This window comes from Parasteatoda tepidariorum, chromosome 2 (genome assembly GCF_982258835.1).
Source record: "Parasteatoda tepidariorum strain Cologne lab strain chromosome 2, Ptep-v5.0, whole genome shotgun sequence".
NCBI lineage: Eukaryota > Metazoa > Arthropoda > Arachnida > Araneae > Theridiidae > Parasteatoda > Parasteatoda tepidariorum.
The window spans coordinates 63448217-63471952 of record NC_141756.1 but is presented as its reverse complement, the minus strand read 5'-3'; the positions used below and the strand labels follow the sequence as shown (position 1 = coordinate 63471952).

The following is a 23736-nucleotide window of genomic DNA, read 5'->3' as shown; positions in this document are numbered from 1 at the left end:
CTTGTGCAACATATATGAATGTGGGGATATTCTTAGCTTTCCTAACTCCCCATGTGTAACCTGTTCTATCAAAGTTGTGTTCTATTTTATTGGGGAAAATAATATTTTACCGTTTATTATTAGAAACTAGCCGTTCTAGATTAAGTGGGCGTCACAAAACATCAAGGTACTAATAAATTGCCTCATATCTTGTTCTAGATGGATACAGAAAGAGGTAATATATAGTGAGAGACTAACAGGAATTTAGTCCCATAAACTTTGCTATAAAATGTTCTGATATCTTATTATAGTCCTCTATAAATGGAAGAGATGCAACAGCGGAAATTTTATGTTCAATGGTGATTTTAATGGATAAAACCTTTTAGTCAGGGTTGCTCTTCGAAGCATTATAAAGCGATCAATAAATTTTGTACTTTTGAAAGCTTCTATCAGAACCTACTGAACCTACTCTTATAATGTTATATTTTAGAATTTAACTCTCTAACGAATTAAGTATAAAATTAATTACTTTTATGAGGTGAAAGTAATTTATTCTTTGAGTTATGAACAAAAAAATACGACTGCAAAAGAGAAGAAAGTCGATACCTTTAGTTTGTTTAAGGATTCAATTTTTCCTAATTAGTTTTTTATTGTTATTAATTTTAATGGGAATAATCTCGAAATTCAAATGCGAAATCTGATGCGCCCCCTACAATAGTGAAATATTAATAGAATGTTTTTCTTAATTTATTTCAGAGCCATGTCTTGGGTCATTGCTGTACGAGCTGCTGATATCTGTAATAAAATTCCTGGATTAACAATGCCTCAACGAATATTTTGCCAAACTCGCCCCGACATTGTAGTAGCAATCGGTGAAGGAACGCGCTTAGGAGTAGCTGAATGCCAAAGACAATTTCGTTATCATCGATGGAACTGCTCCACTATTGGAAGCAATCAAGTATTTGGTCACGTTATAGTTGTTGGTGAGTTTAAATGCAATTATTTTAAAATCTCAATATGCTTTGTCATATGAAGCCTTTAGTTTTAAAACCAGTTCCATCTAATATCAGAAATTTTAGCAAAGAAATAAAAAAAAAACTTATCTAACCAGAATTCGTAAAATCATTATTTTAAAATAGTTTGCGTTATTAAAAATGTTTTTTTATGAATAATTCTTTGGGAGAAAAAGTGATACTTTAAAAAAAGCAAATATTAAAAGTTTAAAAATTCTTAAAACTAAAATGGGTGTTTTAGTTTATGTTTAATAGGCGACTTTGAACTATTAGCCAAGTTCTATGTTTTAATATTTAAGCTAATTAACAGCCACTTTTTTTAAAAAATGTTACAGTGGGTAAGAAAATAATGGAACAAAAAGTAAGACTTAAATATTTAGGTAATTTTGTTTTAAGATTACTAGAACAGAACATTTATTTTAACTAAGCACACTATCCAACTCTAATGTATCTAGATCTAGTATTACATTCATGCATTAATTTATGCTCTTAATGACCAGGTGAAAAGAACTGTGCAATTCCTATTAAAATAAAATGAAATAAAAATTTTAAAATATTGAGAAAAAACAAATACAAAATCGAAAAATAGTATGTTTGTCCTTTTTGACTGCATTAATGATAGTGTTTGACATGTTTTGTCAGCTTTATTGTAAATTATTTTTATTGTTTATGATGTTTGAAATATCTGGTAAGAAATTACTAGTAAAATAACAATTTAGTTATTTTACCATTTTTTTATAACCAAAACAGTCAAATTATTTTTAAAAAGATGTTATTCAAGCAGATAACTGTTAGAAAAATCGTTTATTGACTGCTTTCACCTAATACGGGAAAACTATCAGAATTTTATCCGCACCAACTAAGTCAATGAGAATCGAGCACACGTTCTTCGAAAGCTGGAAACTTAGCCATGTGATAATGATTACTTATGTTCACCACCGACAAAAAATATCCTCTCAGTTTCAAGAATAATTTCCCTCCCTAAAAGTGTGAATCAAAAAAAAAAATTTAGAAGACATTATAAGACTAATTCTCATCCAAAGACAGCTCCGTGCAAAAGAAGTAATAATTATTTATTATTTTTAATTATTTTCTTTTAATAATGGTCAAAAAATTTAGGAATCGAAAGGTATAGGAATTTTTATATCATTTTAAATCCCAAACTACTAAAATTGAATGAAATCGATTAAAGATTTTCTGAGTTATAAAATTTATGGAAAAATTGTATAGTTAACAGTTATTTCGCAAGAACTTCTAGTCCAATTTAGAGCGAAAGTTAATATGTCTAAAGTGAAATTATCACTAAAGTGCCCTAAATTTTATTCGCTCTTCTCATTAAATTATTGAGACTATATTTTCCAGATTGCAGCACTCCTCTCCCCATATTTTGATAGTCTAGATATTTTTAGAAATTGTGTCTGATTTTTCAACTGTATTTATAGTTAATTAGGGTGTTTGATATAAACTTTTAACTCGTTAATCAGATCTCGCAGGGCACAAAGGAAAGAATCAGGACATTTTTTGGAACACTATACGTACCAAAATATTTTTAAAAGGAAAACAAAAAAAAGTTTAATCTTAATATAAATTTGCTCTGCTTAAGGGCAAAATGTATCGAAAAAGAACAGGAAAATATTTTCTAATTCAAATTTGCTTTGTTTAGAACAGAAAGTTTTTATAGTTTCAATAAAAATTTCATTACTGGGGCATTGAACAACATAACAACATATAGATTAATGCTTGATATTAGTGTATGATAGGTTTTTGTAATGCTGTTTCATTAAAAATAATAATAATAACTATACCAGTTTGCTAATATTCACTAAAACCAATATTTAACGAAAATTCTTCATTAAGATTCGTCTTTAAGATAATCAAATAATTTTAGAGCAGAGTTTCAATAATCACAAAATGAAAACATGTGTTGCTTACACAAGAAAACGCATGTTACTTATATGCGAAAACATATGTTGCGAATATGCTGCTTAACATTTTTGTGCATAATTAATTTAGTGGATGATCCCTCAACTCACCATTTAAAAAATGATACATTTATAAGACTGGCTTAAAATTACACTACTACAAAATATACTGAAAACAATAAGATTTCGCTCTTTTGCGTTACATTCCGTACGCTCTCTTGCATTATATTCTGGAAGTCCGCAAAAAAAAAAGATATCACCCTGAATAACTTTCGTTCTAATCATAGGATTTTCACAAACTAAGTATCAATCTTAATGGTTTCTGGGGGTGACCTCAAATATGCTAATTAATTAGTGCTAACTATTAATTAAGTTACGAAATCAGACACAAAAACGTACTTTCTCTGAATAAACATATATTTTTTTTTGCATATTTGGAATCTAGACACTTGAATTAGGGGGGGTAGACAAAATTTTAAGAAAACTGGGTGGTAAATTGGGTAGCAATAAAGGTTTATATATTTGGCGATAGTCCAGAAAACCACCAAAAAAAGTCGCCTGCGCAAATGAATATTTTATGATAACCCATTGACTAATTCAAAAGAGGAAAGCTTAATTTTACTAGGTTGCTAAGCAACCAAAATTTGACCGTAAAAAACTGAAATAAAGTTCTGTGATTGCTTTAAGAGGTTTTATTAATTAATAATAGAAAATATCTCGAAGTTTCTAGGCAATAGACAATTTTTAAGCTGATTTCTGTCCAAAAAGCAAAAAAAAAAAATTTTTTTTAATCTCCTTTGAAAAGAAAATTTGAATTGATTTATAAATTATTTATTACGTTCTGAGTTTTTAGTATTTAAACACATAAACTTTTCATCTGATATTATTTAGATTATGATGTTTTTGCTATATTTATTCAAGGATTTCATACTAAAATCAAATTAACATAACTTATTATAGCTATATACAAAATTTTAGGGATTATCATTTTTGAAGGGAAAAAAAATGCTTGAAAAATAAAATGCAGATTGTATAGTAATTCTAATGCACATTCACGGAGTTTTCTATAATTTATGATATTTCTTTTTTCTATAACTCAAGGAATTGCTGAATGTTTAGTGGCATTTTAAAAACATTGAAATATGTTATGTTTAGGAATAAGATATTGAAATAATATGTTGCATATTGTATGATTAATTGTTTAAAAAATCACTTCATTCTGTTAGATATTTAGGTTACATGGTTTTCTTTGGATAAAGATGATTAGAAAATAGCATCCTCATGTTTCGATACATTCTGAAACTTACGTTCTCAAATTCACCATTAAGTGTCGCACAGCATATTCTTCAATTACGATAAGCTACATTTACCATCAAATACTGCTCCTATGATTATTTTTGTTTCCCTTATGTATATCTGATACTCTCTTTCTAAACAGAGCTTCTAAGATATTCAAGATACTGAAATAGGGGCACAAAAACTTAAAAGATAAAATATTTAATTTCTTTAACTGAAAATATCTGGTCACAAAATTTTAATTTTTAAGTTAAATATAACTTTTACAATATTGATGCTCTTGCGTTTTTAAAGACCACATGAATCCTGTTAAAATATTAAAATGCATATGTTTACTTTAACGAGTGTAAAATCCTTATCAAAATAATGATCAAGACTCAACTGTAAAACAGTATAATTGACAATAAAAAGTCAACTGGCTTCAAAACATATGAAGAGGGTACTAAAAGTCGACAAGTTTCGAGCGTTCAAATATAATCGCCCAATCTCAACTATTGTCAAGTTTGAATAACTTGTGACTTTTATTATTCTACGCTCAAAACATGTCTATTTTTACTATTATCTATTATTTTTTTAAATCAATGAAGTTTTTATATTTTCGATTCAGTTTCTTGGGATTATCCATTTAGTTACGCAACATATTAAATTATTTCACTCGATATTAAAATAAGTTTTACATAAGTTAGAGGCACAGGCTCTTAGATTGAAAAAATTAATAATTCACTGCTTTGTGAAAAAATCAATGCAGTACAATTTTTTTTTTTTTGCTGCAAACCTTAACATTTTAATTCAAGGACATAAAAAAATTCCGTTTACAATTGAAATTTCAAAAGTCGAATGTGAAAATGGAATGTCCCCTAGCACCAGGAATCGAAATTAAATAGTTACAAGGACAACTATTTAAAACAAGTTAGCGTTCCTGTCCAACTCGAAGTTGTTTGAAAAAGTATTTTTTATATATCGATTTCAAAGTTTATTCTACATATATTTTAGGGTATACATTCAGAATATTTCGATCGAGTTTATTTTTACACCTTTATTTGCTTAAAATTATTAAATAATTTGCTTGAAATAAATTATTCAAGCTACATGATTTAATGCATTTATAGTATAATAGTAAACGGGGCTTCCATCGCATAGTTGGTAAAATAGTTCTGCGAAACACTTCCGGAAATTTCTTTTAAGATTAAGACGATATAGGGTAAACCAACAAGTGAAGGAACACACCCCAGTGAAGGAACATTTCATAGATATTTTTTAAAAATACGATTTTAATCGTTTTTATTTCGATTGATTGGTAACAGTAGCTTACTACCTAACAATAGGAAGTCATCTAACAATGCACTGAGTTACCTGGTCTTAGAGTCTTCTCTGGAAAAAGTTTTGAATTTGTTAGTATCTGTTCAACGCCTTGTTTCTTTGACAAATTATAAGGTCAGGGTTTGTAGTTATCCGTTTAAAGTACAATTAATTGCATATAATAATGTTTTTTTTTTCTCATTGTGAAAAAGAGAATTCAAAATATGGTTATTGAAGTTACGTTTTATTTATTTTAAGCATCATAACATAAGCAAGTACTGAGATTAGGGGCTGTTTATTAACTGGATTACCAAACGATGAAAAAGCAATGAATGAACAAGTGTTCCTTAACTGGGATTTTTTCAAGTTAATGAAAATAAAAGAAAAATTTTAATTTTCTTGTACCTTTAGTCATATTATACATCAAAATTATGTTAAAAATACAAAAATCAACTTCTAACCAGTGAAGGAACAGACATGTTCCTTCACTGGGAATAGATTTCCCAGTGAGTGAACAGTATGTGTGAAATATGATTTTACATGGATAATAAGTAGCTTTGAGGTATAGAGGACATCCAAAATTCAGTTAAATGTTGTATGAATAGTTCCTATAACAATATTATAACAAATTTAATTACTAAATTTATTTAAAGAATTATAATAATAATTTATTTATTATTTATCGTTATAAATGTTGTGATTATTTATTACATCATACCTTAGACTCCTTAATAAACTATGTTTATTAACTAAATATAATAATAAAAGCTTGAATGGAATCTTTGCAGGATTTTGTGCCAATAATTAGCTAAATTATTATCCTATTGCCGTCTTTAATGTCCTAACGGGAACTGGTAGGAAAAATCCATTTAAAGACAATCATCCAGGTGAAAAATGGGTGAAGTTTTTTTTAAGGTGACATCCACCGATAACTCAGTGCAATGCGAAGATAATTTCAAAAGGCAAAACTTCCTTTAGAGAATAATATTCGAAATACTAGTTTTAAGAACTTTAGAAGAATCTTTTGGAGGGAAGTAGCCCTGGCACCCTTTTAGAAAGTGATTGCATTTACAATGCGAACGAAACATACTGCCCTTAATACTGCCTGCATACTGCGAAACATACTGCCTGCGTTGAATACTGCCCTTAATCGGGAAAAATCTTTGGCCCAAAAAATTATAAGGATTTATATTCTAAAGTACCTAGGAAAGAAAAAAGTACCTCCATTGGTAGTTTTTCCTAACTGAAGAATTCTTTGAGATATTACAGAATCAGTCACTACTATATATTTCATTGGAAAAATCGATTCATGAAATGAAACGATGACCGCAGCAACATTTTACAAATATATTGCAGATGTTTCTACCCATGGCTAATTAAAAATGTTATCAAATTCCCTATTTTGCTTCTTCTGGATAGATATAAATCTCATATCAATTTGAAACTGAGCAAGTTTTGTTCTTAAAAACAGATTTTCTGGTTTAGTACCTAATTCATGGAACTGTCCCGTTAGATCTTGAAAACAAAAGAATTGTAAAACATATGCCGGGAAAATTTTACATCCATTTTTAAATAATATTTTAAGGCATCAACTGATGAAGTTAAAATGCTTTTATGAAATGCGATATTTTTCCATTCGATGTAGAAAACGTTTATTTTAACAAATGCATGTGAGACAGACACCAAGAGTTAATGAGCATGACAGCTTATTAACAAAACACATACTTCGAGAGTAACGATGCTCTATTTCTTCAGAAGCTTGAGAAGGAAATCTCACAAGTTATGTTGCAAATTTTTAAAGGAACATTGACAGAAAAATTTAATCTCCCAAATATCCAATAGCCTGTGCTTTTCTCAATATTGAAGAATTTATTTCAAAAAGAAAATTTGGTTAATCAAATTTTGGCACTGAAGCTGATACAACTAACATTGATAATGAAAGTATCTTGAAAACTGATTCTGAGATAAGCCCTCTTGAGGCATTGTTAGTTGCAAAAAAAATTGGTTCCATAAGTAAATGGTAAGTACTGCTGAAGATCCACTAGATATAAGTCAATGGGAGATGGATTTTACTTAAACTTCGAAACTCCTTTTTCTCATTTATTATCCAGTGAGGAATTCTGGAAATGGTACTGGAAAAATCAAAACAAATTTCGAAGATACATTTACATTGGCCAAAAATTTGGAAAAAAGAGGAAGGTTAAATCAAAAGAAAAAGAAATAAATTACTTTTTTGCATTTACTTCAGAAAAAAAAACGAAAATTTAAAGAGATTGAAAGAGCTGGAAAAAAAAGTTAAAGCAGAAAGTATGACGAAGAGAAGAAAAATACTTAAAAAGATTTTAAAAAAAAGCTTAAAAAATATAGGGAAAAGAGTAAACAAAAAAGTGATCTAATTATAATAATAATAAAAACATCACCGGATTACACAATGATAAACGCTCATAATTTAGAACGGACTACTAAACTGTGAGAAAAAAAAATGAGAAACATTTTTTTAAATTATGTATTCAAACATATTTTACTTTCCATTCCATGCCTGAAAAAAGTAACATTTTCCACGTTAACTGTGGTTATATGTTGTAATTCCAAGAAAAATCTTATTTTTAGGCATTTGTGTGGCCTATGGATTCCTAACTAGCATTAAACACTCTCAAAATCAAGTGTTCATTCACTGGAAAATTTAGTGTTTATTCACTGGTAAGAACTGTTCCTTCACTTGGTTATCTTATTACTTATTATTTAAGCCACCAAAAGCTTAAAACAATATTATGTAAGTTATCTAATTTCTTTTTACATAATTTGCATTTAATAACAAATACGTCGACACTATCATTTAGCTAAAATTACAAATTTTGAGATTTTTATGATTTTTTTTAAGGGCAAGCTAAGCTTAAGTGTTCATTCACTGGTTAGTTTACCCTATAAGATGTTGAGAAATTTGCGGTGTTGTGAGAGATGCTTAAAAATGTTGACTACGCATTTTTATTGATATTTATAAAATATATATTCAAGAAATTGAAAAATATTTTATTCCAAATTTATTCATACGTATGTATATTATTGCAATTGTATCAGTTATTGAGTAAAAAAAACTGAAAAATAAAAAGTAATCACATTAAAGAAGCACAATCTGTTGTATAATCATATTCTATCAGAAGCATGCTTTTATAAAACTCGACATTCGTTGAATAAAATGTTTTTTATTCAATAAAATGTTTTATTCAAATTTCTTTACTAAATTGCAAATCGGTTTTTAGGAGACTAAAAAAGAAACATCGTATTTTATAGTTTAAAAAAAATAAAAATAAAAAGATTAGCAAACGATTATTAGCGAAAAAAATATGAATGAAATTTTACGCGACGAGCGCGAAGTCAAGTTCTCGCAAGTTTATCACATTTTAATATTAATCGCCCCATTTAATCATTTCTTTATTGTCGCCAAATTAATTTTTTTTAAATAATTAATTTTAAATTTTCTCAGCTTCTAATAAATAAAAACAGTTGAAACTTTAGATTTTTCAATTGAAAAATATGTAGATTAATATGGTATAAAAAAATTCATACCTTATAATTCAAAATTTTTTCATTTTCAATTTAATTAAATAATAAAAAATAATTATTTATTTTTAAAAATTATTTTTTTCATGAAATTATCTTTGGGTAAGTGATTTTTATGACTGGGTGAAATTTTTTTTGAATTGCTTTATTAGTTTTAAAAATATGACTAAAAACGTAAAAAGTGAAATTAACATTAAGGGGTACGAACTTTGGATCGCTCTCCTGACCAAACTATGGGGACCATATTTCCCAGATTGCGGCTACCCCCTATATTTTGAAGGTTAAAAATCCAAATATGTAAAAAAAAATATATGTTTATTCAGAGAAAGTACGTTTTTGTGTCTGATTTCGTAACTTAATGAATAGTTAGCATTAATTAATTAGCATATTTGAGGTCACCCCCCGGAACCATTAAGATTGACACTTAGTTCGAGAAAATCCGATCGTTAGAACGAAAGTTATTCAGGGTGATTCGTTTTTTTTTTTGCGGACTGTACATACATTGTGAAGTAAGACGCACAAGTGCCCGTGCGTCTATTCTTGTGAAAAGCGCATGCGCTCTGCAAAAATATCAAACTTACGGTAAAGAAAACAAGATATTTTGCAAAACCCCGCATGATATTAACTCTAACGTAGTGAACCCAGTGCAATTAAACAACCATAACTTTAAACTAAAAACAATAAAACTTATTTTTTTATTAAATCAGCCAACTGCTTTAAAATCACACAATTCTTTTTAAAATTTCTCAAATAGCGAATCTTCCATCTTTATTTTGTGTTAATTTATCTATAACATGTCCTTCTTAATCTATCTGTAATATGTCTATGTTCTCTATTCGAAAGTAGATTTAAACAAAAAACAACATTCAACAGCTATGAACGGCGCGCATATAGCTTTGTAATACCACGCCAACAAAACGTAAAGATACGTAGTCTCTAAAAATTCCAGGAGCATGCGCTATTGCTTCAAATCTTATGTAGGTAAACGTACAGAATCAAATGTAAATTTGCGAAATCACTTTAATAAATACGCATATGACTCTTAAACTCATTTACCATAAAACAAAATTGATAATTTAAGCTTGTTAAATTGTGTTTCCTTTTGAGAAAATGAATGAATTTACAAAAATCTTAAAAAATGAATCCTGCTTGTTAGGTTATTCGCCTGAAACCAAGTACGTAATTAGTGGACGGTCCCTAAGTTTGAACAATTGAACTTTAAAATTTTGCTAGCATTTTTATTTAAAATAAAAAGCTAATGCAATGAAAATCCAAATAATTCGACTCTTAAAATTTATTATTTTAAAAGCCGCACTTTTATTCATAGAAAATGGGATGCTCTGACCACACAAATATTCAGGAATATTAGGAAAAAAAGCTAAAAATCAAGACAAATAAGGACGATATATTTTTTATCAGTATTATCAGGACAACAACGAACCCTGTATTAATATTAGCCATTTATACTTGAAAATCCGATAATTAAAACAAAATTTATTTTATGTTAGCTTTTTTTTCTCACCTCACCCTTTTTAATAACATTAGGAGGAAAGAAAAGAGTGACTTGAAGATGACTTTTATAACTCATATAGTACGTATTTATTTCCTAGACTCCTAAAATTTTTGTCCTGAAAAAAATTTGAACGATTTTAAATTAACATCAATAGAGCGCATTTTATATATCTGAATATTTCAATGCAATAAAATTTTGCTTTTCAATGCTTTTTTTTTCACCCATTCCCACGCCTTTAATACGGTGTGTTCCAATAATTTCCCTCTCCCACCTTAAGTGTAAAAGGGCCTCTCAATTTGGGGTTTTACAAGAGAAGGGGACGATAAATCTTCTGAGCACTCACAATAGTAGACTCAATAGACGGTTATTAATAACACCTTTTCATAAAAACCGCGTATCAGTTATGGAGTACCAGTGAAAATGCCGACTTCTTGAACTTTTAGTCATGGTCGATATCGAGACAGATGTATTTTTAGCAATCACTTTTTTTTATTATTATTCTAACACATTTTGAGATTTTTTTTTACTTACGAATTCTTGGGGATGAAGAATTGATCGCGCAACGTACGACAAGCGTTTCAGTTTAATTGATTTCGTTTGTCGGTTTCACTCAAGTCATATTTTTCCTTGCTCTTTTTCATTCCTTATGCTTTTTTAGGCTATGAGTAGTTCATTGGTGTAAAAAATAATAATGAATTTTGTTCAAATAACTTTATCAAGCTTTTCATTTGTCATATCAAGTTTTATTATTAGTAGGTTGCAAAAAGTCTAATTATAACAAATGAAATAAGACATGGCATGATTGAAGTACTTCTATTTCGACTGTTGAAGCATTATTTTTAAAGTTTATGAAAGATTGATAAATATTTGAAAGTGTGTGCGCATCATTCTAATATTTGATATAAACTTTTATTTGTATACCACTGATAAAGTCCCTTAACTGGAAGGAATCAAATATTTTTTTAAATTGCAACATTTTCTTTAAAAGCGTTTGGATTTGTTTAATTCTATATTGTTACAAGAAATTTTTTAATTGACTTTTTTAAATGAATGATTCATCGATGAAGCATCTTAATGTAAGTATTATGGGCAGAAATGCAGGCTTTATAAGATATGTAAATTTAAATGATTAATATATCACATATTACCAATGTATTCTATACAATGAATAGAAATAAAGCAGAGAATTATAAAAAAAATTACCCTTTTAAAATATTGTATGAAAATTATCCTTTTAATATAATGTAGAAATAATAAATATGGAAAAAAAGGACTTATTGTATGCATTATGTTCATTCTAATGAGAAATTTTTTTGCAAATTTAATCATTAACATTATTGTTAAAAAAATTATTTTAACTTTATTATTAACAAAACTTTTATTGGCAATAAAAACTTCTTGATATATAATTTCGATTTCCCCTTGATAAAACCATCATAATTATCCATTAAGCATAGTTATAAATAGTTGGACATAGATATTTAGCAATATTTTGTATGAAATTAAATCTGTGCGGAATAAAACTCATGTAAACGAAGATCAAAATATATATCGTTAAACTAAAATAGGTAAATATGCATGTTAAAATATAAAATTTAAAAAATGATAATTGAAAAAAAAGAAGGAAAAGAAGGGAATCATGCAATATAATGTATTGACTAAGTTTAGAAAATATGGAGAATTTTGCCTTGTAACATTTTCGTAATGCGATTGACAAGTGATGAAAAATGATGATGAAGAATAAAACTGTTTGTCAGGATATAAATAAAAATAAATTTATATACAGGATTAAATTTATATATATATATATATATATATATATATATATATATATATATATATATATATATATATATATATATATATATATTATATATATATATATAATATATATATATATATATATATATATATATATATATATATATATATATATATATATATATATATATATATATATATATATATATATATATATATATATATATATATATATATATATATTAAAGAGGACTTTTATGTTTTAAAGAAATTCCAAACGAATTGCTCTAATTTTAATAATTAATTGAAAATAGCGTTTTTAATTTTCATATCATAAAATATTTTAGCGTTAATTTTTTTGAATTTTCGTCTTATAAACATTTGTAAAATATCGATGCGCTTTTGATCAATATAATGTTCTATACTATACAGGTATAAAGTTCTATATTATATCATACTATGCTCGACTGTACCATACTGTACTGTACTATATAATGCTATACTACTTGTTGTATTACATAATACTACATAAAATATACTTGTAACAGTTTTGTTTAAGTTTTAAGTTACGCTTTAATTTTTTTTTTTACTTTCAATTTCTTTATTTCGATTATGTCCTGTCCTTCATTCAAAAAAAGGTTTTGGCAGAATATCCTACCTTTTGAGGACCGTCCTTATTAAAAACTACAAAAAAAATATATTATTAATTTTAATTCATTCCAGTGAAACTTTTTTTTTCTCAGCTTCAAAAAGCATCGTTAGCTAAAATCATTCATTCAGCTAAAATTCAATTTCTCTAATATAAACTATCAATCAAATTAAGTTAACCAAGAAAAATATGTTTAAAAACAGAAAAGCATCAAGCTTTAAGGCTCATGCATTTTAAAATTTACATAATAAATGCTTAGAAACTCAGTATACTTCAATATTTACATTAAAAATAAAAATTGTATAAACCTAAAACCCACACACCTAAAATATATTCTTTCCAGCACTCTCTTCATTGAAGGTGGACAAAATTTCACGATTTTGCACAACAAATTATGGTAGAAAGACAGGTACCTAAATATTGTTACCTGGACAAACAAAGTATTGTTTCTAATGGTTAACATGTTGAATCCATCAATTGATAATTCAAGGCGACATCACTAATAGTTCAAATGTTACAATTGCTTTCTGTATAAATAGTACGTTAATTGACTTGTACAATTTACGCATTTGAAATTGCTATCTGGACAGGTAAAGTCTATTTTATGTATTTTTTACTCTGAATGAAATGAGATCATACACTAGTCGATAAAACAAATAGTTTAAACGTTTTGAAGTTATATACTTTTAAATCTTAAAACCCAATTATTCCAACATACTTTTTACGCATTACAATTTTTAAAGCAAATATACTTTTTAATATGAAAACTATATTTTTACTAATTTGTTTGGAAAAGTTTACATTATTTATGAACTTTAATTATACATTATGACTTCCATATGTCAGCTAGTTATAAACGTATCTTTGAAAACTATAAAATATTAAGAAACTTCGTAATATATGAAAATATATTAAATGAAATTAGTGCTTCAGATGTATGTTTAAGTTGAAAGTAAGTAACCTCTTATTGTATTTATTGCATCTGTACTCTATTTATTATGATGCTCTTATTTCTTATAAATTATGATAATGTTTTAATAAATATTTAATCAACATTTGAACTATTTTAATTTTATGGAAAAAGCAATTTATTCTACATTATTCTTATTATTATTCATTTATTGAAAAAAATTATTTCAAATATGTAAAAATTATGTAAATAGTGCAATCTTTGTCTCTATTGTTAGCATTAATATAAAACTAAATCATGTTTAGTTAAACTAAAAATTGAAGTATAGTTACAACTTCTAAAAATCTTTTTAGTAAATACATTATTTTCATTTAATTATCTTAACTAAAAACAATTTAAATTAGATTGCTGGAAGCTCATATTCTAATATCAAATTCATGGTATTAAAGTTCATCGATTATTTCTATATTTAAATTTACTGTAATTTAAATCATTAAATATGATATAAGCTTGAAAAAAAAATATGAATTTGATGGAGCTACCTTAATACACTAAAACTGAAACTACAGAAATTCATTTAATTATTCATCAATTAATGTATAAGACCTATAATAAACTTATCCTTCAATTAATATACAAAGTAATTGTTAATATTATGGTTTTATAATATTTAATGAAATTTGGTGATTGTGGTTTATCACGATACCTCAGATCATGGCATAATAATAATTTACTTCATTAAATTTACTTTTAAGTTTTGTGTTTCTTACTAATTGTATGTAATAAGAAATATAATTCTGAAAACCAGAATTTTCAATAAACCGTTACCATATGAACAGAAAAATTATATCAAATAAATTATTCAAATACCATATATTTTAGTTTTGTTAATAAGAATTATGTTTTCTTGTGCTAGAAATGGCTTTACCGTTCATTACAGTAACTTTAATAGAATATTTTACGCGCATAAATTTAACCGTTCGAAGCAATTAATTATTTCCAATAGAAAGCACTTTATAAATAAGTTTAAAATATAGATGCTGATAATTTGAACCGTATCATCATGCAAATAAATTTTTCTTAAACTTGATTCTAATGTATTATTGTTTCACTTGATTGGGTATATGTTTCAAAGTTGAGACAAATTTGAGACATTTTCAAATGACGAAGTTTCAAAGGTTTTTATTCTTATTTTGAAGATTTAAAATAATCAATTCTTTAACATACTGCAGAATACTTTAAAAGAATCAATAGTTGATAGAGAATTTACTAATCCCAGAAATGCTTCAACTATATGTCTATTTAAATTATAAATTTGCCCTCCAATATGTTAAATATAAATATGCTCTTAACGACTAAACAACTGCTTCTTAAACATTTTGAGTATTAACTTCTTCTGAACTATAGGCATTTTTGAAAAATTTGACACTTACTTTATATCTCAAACAAGTTTCAAATGAATTTCTCACTGCAAAAAATTTTTTAAAAAAGTCGTAAAGTATCCTCCCTTATGTAATCAATAAATATGATCGTACCGTGAATAAACAAATCCTTCTTAAAAGTTTTGAGTAGTTACTTCTTGAAACATATTGGTATTTTTGTAAAAAATGAAGCACACTTTGAAATCTGAAATAAGTTTAAAATGAATTACTCATTGGAAAAATGTGTAAAAATTTCTCAAAGTTTCCTCCATAATGTTAACCATATATATGCTCTTGTGGCATGGTCTACTGTTAAAACGTCTACTGTTCAAAAAATACCCAAAGATGCAAAGAAATAAATACCCACATTTGAAGTATTTGTTTAGTTCAAACCATGCAATTACCGGCAAGCTCGTTAACCTCAGATTTCTATCATTTGGCATGATATATGCATAATATTAAAAATAAGATTAACGACTGTGATATTAAAATTCATCCCGATATTTGTTAATTAAATGAAATCAGAATATCTTGATAAGTATAGTTAGAGTAGGAGCTGCTGGGGAATTTATCTAAGGCCAATAATAACTAGCTCTTACAAATTCAGGAAATAAGTATAAAAAAATAAATAATGAAATAACACGGAATAAAAAAAAATGTTTAAACTGCAAAAAAAAAGATAATAACTACTCTTTGCAATTACTGTCAAATAATTGTCTATTATGACACCTTAAATATCAAATTAACTATAATAAACTGTTTCAGCCAAAAGAAAACTTCATCGTATGGTAATAATAATGGACGAAGTGTTCTTATCGTAATTTATCAGAAATTGCCTCACCTATAATTAAATTATTTTCCAAGTTAATTAAATACCTACGTTTTTCCTTTTCAGAGGATTGAAACCTTAAACTTTGATTTTCTTATATGACTTTTTCGTGCTTATTTCTTAATGCCTTTACTGAGCTTAATATTTGTATATTTTAGCATCTGCTTACTTTTTAACTGTAAATTACAAAGAAGTAGTTTTAAAAATTATGCATGGGAACAAAGTTTTAAAAAATTAAAAACAGTAATAATTATCAATATTCGACTATTTTAATAGACACTCACAGAAAAATATGTTCAATGTTGGTGATGTGGGAGTGTTCGTGGTCCTATATAGTGTGTGTTTATAAAGGTATGGAGATGAACATTGGTAGTCAACAAACTCAAAAATCGCGCCAGCATGTTCATCGATGGTTATGAAATATAAAGTATATAGAGTGCTTGTGTATCCTACATAGTGAATGTGTTCGTATTTATTTCCTATAAAGTGGGAGTGTTCGTAGCCCCATATACAGTCCTTAGCCATATTATTAGCCGCACTATAAGATTATATGTAAAATTATAATTACCAGGTGATACTATACAGCTGTATTGTTTTCACTGGGATGAAACCGGTTTGCATTTGTTTACGCTCCTAATAAACATTGTAATGCAATACATTAAAAAAAATACAAATAAGAAGTATACAAGTATGTAAAAGTATTATATCGTACAAATAAACTCGTAAACATATAAACTCGTGAAAATCATGTAATTATTAAAAAACTTCAGTGCGTCTAATAATTTGATCTAATTATTATAATATACTAATATAATGCTTGATATAATAAATATTCTACATTTATATACTATATCATCTAATTTGTCCTATCATCAAATTAATATTATATATCGTCTAATTTAACCAACTGATACACTAACGTAAACAAGTACAAACCGGTTTCAGTCACATAAAAATAATAAAGGTGTATAGTGTCACCTGATAATTAAGATTTTACATAGAATCTTATAGTGTGTCTAATAATTTGTCCTGGGACTGTAATATAATATAGTGGTGTGTTCTATAAAGGTACTTTCATCTGTAATATCTGGTTAATTTACTGCAACTTTAAGAGGTTATATTAAGACTTATTTTCATTTTAGTCGGACCAATGGTATCATGTGATCAAGTCTAAGATATTAAATTTTTCACAAAATAATAGTCTACTTTGCAGATGCCAGCTAATAATTTAGGTGTCAGCTAATTTGAACAATATTATAGTTCAATACGCTGCAAAATTTCTTACAGCATAGTTTAGAATATACAGAAAAGAGCGTGTGTAAAAGCTTTCTCTATGAGATACAAACAGAAAAACATCCTTTAAATATTGTTTGAGATAATTAAAAAAATACAATGGAAAATATCGGCTACATCTTTAAACAAAAAATTTCTTTTGTCTAGGATGAAAAATAAACAGCGGAAGAAAAAATTATTGAAATTTCCGAAAAAGAAATCGACTGTCAGACCCAACTAAGCTATGAATATAGAGAAGCGAATTAGATTGTAGGTGCGCGATTTGATCAGACTACTTGTTAGACTTAGAAAAATCCAAGGACTGTGTAAAAGTATAGGACAGAACGATTCTCTTTGATTAAAAGTCAGCTTACAACATCATTCAAATTACACTTAGCTAAATTTTTTAATTGGCAGAATTAAAGCTGAATACTTTTCCGATGTGTTGTTTAAACGTTTTATTAAATTCCATTCCATTAAATTCCTCTGAAAACACTTACGCTTAAGTTTTACGCTTACTAAAACTGTAAACAATCACGAAAAAATAAGTTTCTTGACTTGACTTTCACTTTTTCTTGATCGTCAAATTATCACGTAATTAAAGTGAATTTATCACGCCGAAACTTAAAGATGTTTTTTAATCTTAAAAAGAGTTCCTTACATTAAAATAACAATAGTCATTGATGATATATATGTCCCATTATCAATCTAAATTAAAAGGCTTAAAACTGAAAGTAATATTTCTTTATTATAAAATAATCCTTTAATAATACTTCTATAAATAGTATTTTAATATAAGCATTGTGAAATTGGCATCTGAGCTTATTAACCCTTTTACAATTATTATAAGATAACTGATTTACTTATATTATAAAACATTCAAGTTATTGAAAAGCATTCCTAGGAATTGACTTAGCGCACTCTTACTAAAAAATCATTAAAGTAAAATCCACTTTACAATCTTTTTTAATAAAATATTTAAAAAAAAAACAAATATAACAAATATAAATATTGTATAAATATGGAAAAAAATTTCTTTAATATGCTAAAGAATTTTTTTAAATTAACATTAGTTATTAATGATATGTCATGAACAAAATCGGATAATGATGTCAAGTGCTAACATCTTCGTTAGAATATAAATTTAAATTATGTGATCTGGTTTTCCCACATGAAAATCTTTTTTCTTTCTTTTTTTTTGTCTTCAGTAAAAAAATTATAAAATTTATAAAAGTGTTGTTTATCATTAGAATATTTTTCTATTCCTAATTTTAAGTAATATTCCATGATATAATTCTATTAGAGCTATAAGTGCATTTTTATGAAGCTAAGAGCTTAAAACTGACTCTCAAGCTGCTTAAAGGCATTTACCTGAAAATTTTATTTATCAGCCTTTTTTACTATTTTTTAAAATTTATTTTGATTATCATTCTAAATTAAAAGCTTAAAACTTAAAGCAATGTTTCTTTATTAAAAATGAATCCTTTAAAAATACCTTATTAAACTGTATTTTATGATAAGCATCGACGCCTTAACTTATTAACTTTTCTGCAATTATTAAAAATTAATCAGAATTCGTGAATAATGCCTTAAATTGAATCTTTGATTGATTACCAAAATTGATTACCAAGAAAGAAGAAAGTAGATGGTAAAATTAGACTTATAGTTCAAATGTTGACCTCAAACATGATAATTGTGTTAAAGTTTATATTAAGTTACGAAATCAGACACTAGAACGTACTTTTTGTGAATAAACATAATATTTCTTCATCGAATTTGGATTCGTAACCATCAAAATACGGAAGACAGGCGCAATCTAGAAAATATGGTATCAATAGTTTAATCTAGTTAGTGTTCGGAAATTTTAGCCCCTTATTTCTAACTTTTTTTTTTTTTTAGATATTTCGTCATATCTTCAGAACTTAAATGAATCAATAACTTATTGCATACAATTATAAGACTAGTTTATTCAAAATAATACGATGCAAAAAAAATAATCGGCAAATATTTTTTTAAATTTCATTTAATAATAGTCGAAAAAAGTTTGAATTGTAAGGTACAAAAAATTTCACGGTATTTTAAATTAAGTAATTTTCAATAATAAGGAGTCTCCATGGTCTGGTCGCTTCCACCAACCCCTTGAATCGCTTCTCATTCATCAGTGTTTTTTTCCCTAAGCGTCCATATTTTCCTCAATAATACAGAGCATTTTATTTTCTAATGATACAATTACTGTAACTTCATGTAAAAACATTTCATTAATAATCGTAATTCTTCTTTTAACGCTAATCGTAACAAAATAGCATATTATTTTGATTTGAAAAATGATCTTCTGTACTTGAAAGAAAAATTAACCCAGGAAATACAGACTGTGGGTCCCAATATGAAGAAATAAACGAGAAGTAATTTTATTCTTCAACGAGACTTAAAACAATTCAAATAGGGGACGCTTATTATGGCTTAAGTTTTTTTTTTAAAGCTTTCAGAATAGTTAAGATCAGATATGTGTGACAAGGTAATCTCTCCGTCTCTTTATTCGTCTCTCTTTGTCCCTCTCTCTCTCCAAGTCTTCTTTTGATTTACATCTACTCGAGCGCGAGCTTATAAAATAAAGAAGTAAAGATCTCGTGAGGGGAAAAGAAATTTTTTACAACAACGGAAAAAGTCAATATTTAAAACAAAATAGCTGAAAAAATCACGAAAGGGCTCTTATATTTACAATGACTTTCGAACAAATTAGAATTACGAAAAAAACTCACGTTTAAAATAGCTCTTCCACCCGTCAAATTTTAATTCCGTAGTTGAATTTCAACTGACTACAAATCAATCAGACATGGTATTTTTTCTGTACAAGTTTATCAGATAATAATTTTTGACCTAATAGTCAAATCTTATTTTTTTTACTTTATCACACTCCATGCTCTGTTTCCTACATACCATCGTAATTTCAGGTTTCTAAGTGTTATAGATTTCGTGTGCAGTGAAGCAAAATGTAATGAAGAGCGGGGGGAAAAACAGTGAAAAAAAATTCGTAAAGAAAGCGCTTAAAATTACAATAACTTATGAACAAATTGAAATTTCAAAAAATACTCTATATTAAGTTCTTAAGTAAGCATGGCCCCATAACAAATTTCCACTCTGTAGGTGCATTCTTTTCCTGTATGGTATGCTTTCTATAAGTTCAACACTTAATAATTCTCGAACTCATTATCGAATATTATATTTTGCTATTCCCTGTACATTTTTCTACGAACCATCGAAATTTTAAATTTTTAAGTATCATAGTTTTTTTTATAGCTTAACAAAATATATGTTGAATTGAACATCCAAAGCAAAAGTGGTATCGGCCACCCTTTGATTTTTTAATGTAGAGAAAAAAAATCCAAAATTTGAACAAAATCTTTCAAAATGTTTTTGAGTTATAAAACTTAAACAAAACACGTATCAGATTATTAAATTTTTCTTCTCTATAACTTTTTTTTTATATTTCGAATGGAAAGGTCAAAACACGCTATACAAAATTACAAAAGATAGAATGTGAAAGTAACAAGGAAAAATAATTATGAAAATGACCAAAGTCATTGCCTTAAAAGTTCTTTTGCACGCAGTTGAGCTTAGAGTCACCTAAAAGTTAAGGAAGAGGGTTTTCACCTATTTGATCTGCCAAAATAAAAGAGGTCATCTAAGGTTTGAAAGTATTCTGACGCAAAGGAGATCACTTTGAATCAAGTGAAAGTTAAACTTAGAATTTTAATAATGCCAATTTAAAATACTTCCATCGCTGAAAAAAACTACGGAGAAATCGTTCGTGATATCTAATAATCTAATATATCGTGATATCTAATAATCGCTGAAATTTAGCAACTTTAAATGTCCTAGATTTTCTTGAAATACTTGTGAAAACAAATATTGTTTTTATTTTCTTTTAGTTTTATGAAGCAATTTATTGAATTGGATTTCAAATTAATTGGAAAAATTTTCCAAAGATCCCATTATAAATTTTCGTTGTGAAAAAAATACCAGAATTAATAACAGTGTCGTATTAAAGAACCATTATCGTAAGTGGTGATTATATCATTAAATCAATTTTATAACGAGATAACACATATATGTTAAATGTATTTTTTAAATTTATATTATTATCTTTATTTGGATCAACATTTATTTTCGTAAGCCTAATGTCCTATTAAAATATCAAAGGATATTAAGATTTTTAGTTGGTTCCATTTTTCATGTACATAACTAATATTTGAAGACCGGCAAATTCCCTCTTTAATCTTAGACACGCTACTCAATAACAGGTAAGAGGCGTGAAAAGAAAGAATATTAAGTGAGAAAGAAAAATGTGCCAAAATCGGTGCGCAGGCGTCAAAACGGTGGAGAATATTTATTTTTCTAAGTAAATTTTGAGTGTGAATTATATCTCAAAAAAAATCTGCCTGTGGCGTTATGAAAATAATAAATGAAAAGAGAAGCGGTTTTTCATTTTTCTTACAAGCTGTTTATTGAGCAATAAAGGAATAAATTAATGCTTAAATTAATTTTGAGAGGAACTCAAATAGCGCTTTCAATTTAATGTTTGTTATTTAATGCTGAATATAAAAGTTATCAGCATAAAATGGTGATTTAAGTTAATGATGATTTCCTCGAATCTGGTCTATTAGATTAATATGTTAATTTATTTTACTGTCATTTTTTCGAGGAATGAAAAGTTAATTATTTTAAATAATTAGAATATAGTGTACTTCAGACCTTACTTCTGAATAATAAGATATATCGCATTTAAAAACGTAATTTTTTTTTATATAATTTCATACAAAGTTACAATTATTTATTATCACTTCATGAAATAATTGAAAGTTAATAATTTCGAATAACAAATAAACATAGCAAACAAACTTAAGGTGAAAAGTAAGTTAATTTTACATTTCAATGAAAACAGAATGTTTATAAGTTTATAGTAGTAATTTTAAGTTGATAAATTGAGGCTTGGAAATACTTATTGCTACTTAGTAGTTCTTAACTTTGGTATACATAGTTAGCTAATTTATTTTCATTGTTATGCTATAAGAAAAACAAAGGAATGAAGTAGTTTAGAATTAATTTTGGATTAATTTCAATTGGAAAAAAGAATTTTAAAACATCAATAAATTCATTAAAATATGCATTTTGAAAAAATGAGCTACTGAATTACATTAGAAAATCTTTTTAATAATAAAAATTATTATTTGCAAAAACTCAAAATGTAATCTTTCCTGCCAGTTATGTATATAAAAAACGCTTTCAATATTTCAGTCTTGTGTTTCCGAGGTTTCAGAGCCCTTGTTTAAAATCGGTAATTTTTGCAAGAGCATTTTTATGATCAAACCCTGAATGAAACCTAAATCTTTTATAATACCTAAAAATTTTATACGAGTCATATGAGGTTATTTTGGAAATGTTACCTTCTAAACTGTTACTCGAACGCAAAATTTACACTGTTAAATAACTAATGGTTAATATATGCTTGGAATTAGTTACAAATTGATACAATCTGACTGTTTTGGAGCGTATTGAACCATATTGTTCAAATTAGCTTCAAACTTGATTACTTAACAATATGGTTCAACTTGAACATCAAAAACATGGTAAGAAACAGCTTATTAAGTTTGCACACGATAATTACAGATCATGGTAACAATATTATGGTTCGTCGTTGTACAAATTTTTTTCTGAGAATGTACAAATAAATTTTTACTTTAATGCAATTAGATATCTGAAAATTAGTTCTTCTAAATATCGTTTCTATTATTTCAGGTAGCCGTGAAGCTGCGTATATGTACAGTGTAACCTCTGCTGGTGTTACATTCGTAATCACTCAGTCATGTAGTAGAGGGAACGTAAGCGATTGCGGTTGCGACAAAAGCCAGAGCAGTGTGAAGCCTTTGAATCATCCAACAGATTGGAAATGGGGAGGATGCAGCGTCGATGTGAAATACGGTATCCGTCTTTCTAGAAAGTTTATCGACGCTAGAGAAATGGAAGGAGATGCAAGGTCTCTCATGAACTTACACAACAACCATGCTGGCAGAAAGGTTTGTCAATTTTTGTAGATTTTCATTCAGAAATGTGCAACTACACTATCTACCAAAAAATATTTGGACGCGTGTGATTGAAAAGAAAAACAAACTTTATTCATAATCAATAGTTGGTAGAGCCTCCACGAGAGGCAATTACAGCGTGAACCCTCCGGGGCATAATTTCCACAAGTCCTTGTGTGACGGCTAGTGGTATTTTCTTCCACTCGGCTTGGAGAAGACATGTAAGTTCCT

The 23736-nt window shown here is 27.2% G+C and overlaps 1 protein-coding gene across 2 annotated transcripts in view; it reads left to right on the top strand.

Annotated features, from left to right (window-relative positions):
* The window catches only part of LOC107442309 (protein Wnt-7b-like), a 100257-nt gene that overhangs the window by 65202 nt on the left and 11319 nt on the right, over positions 1-23736 (top strand). For both annotated transcript variants that reach the window (XM_016055841.4, NM_001323810.1), the window contains 2 exon segments: positions 736-962; positions 23222-23499. In XM_016055841.4, the coding sequence (XP_015911327.1) occupies positions 736-962; positions 23222-23499 (505 nt within the window).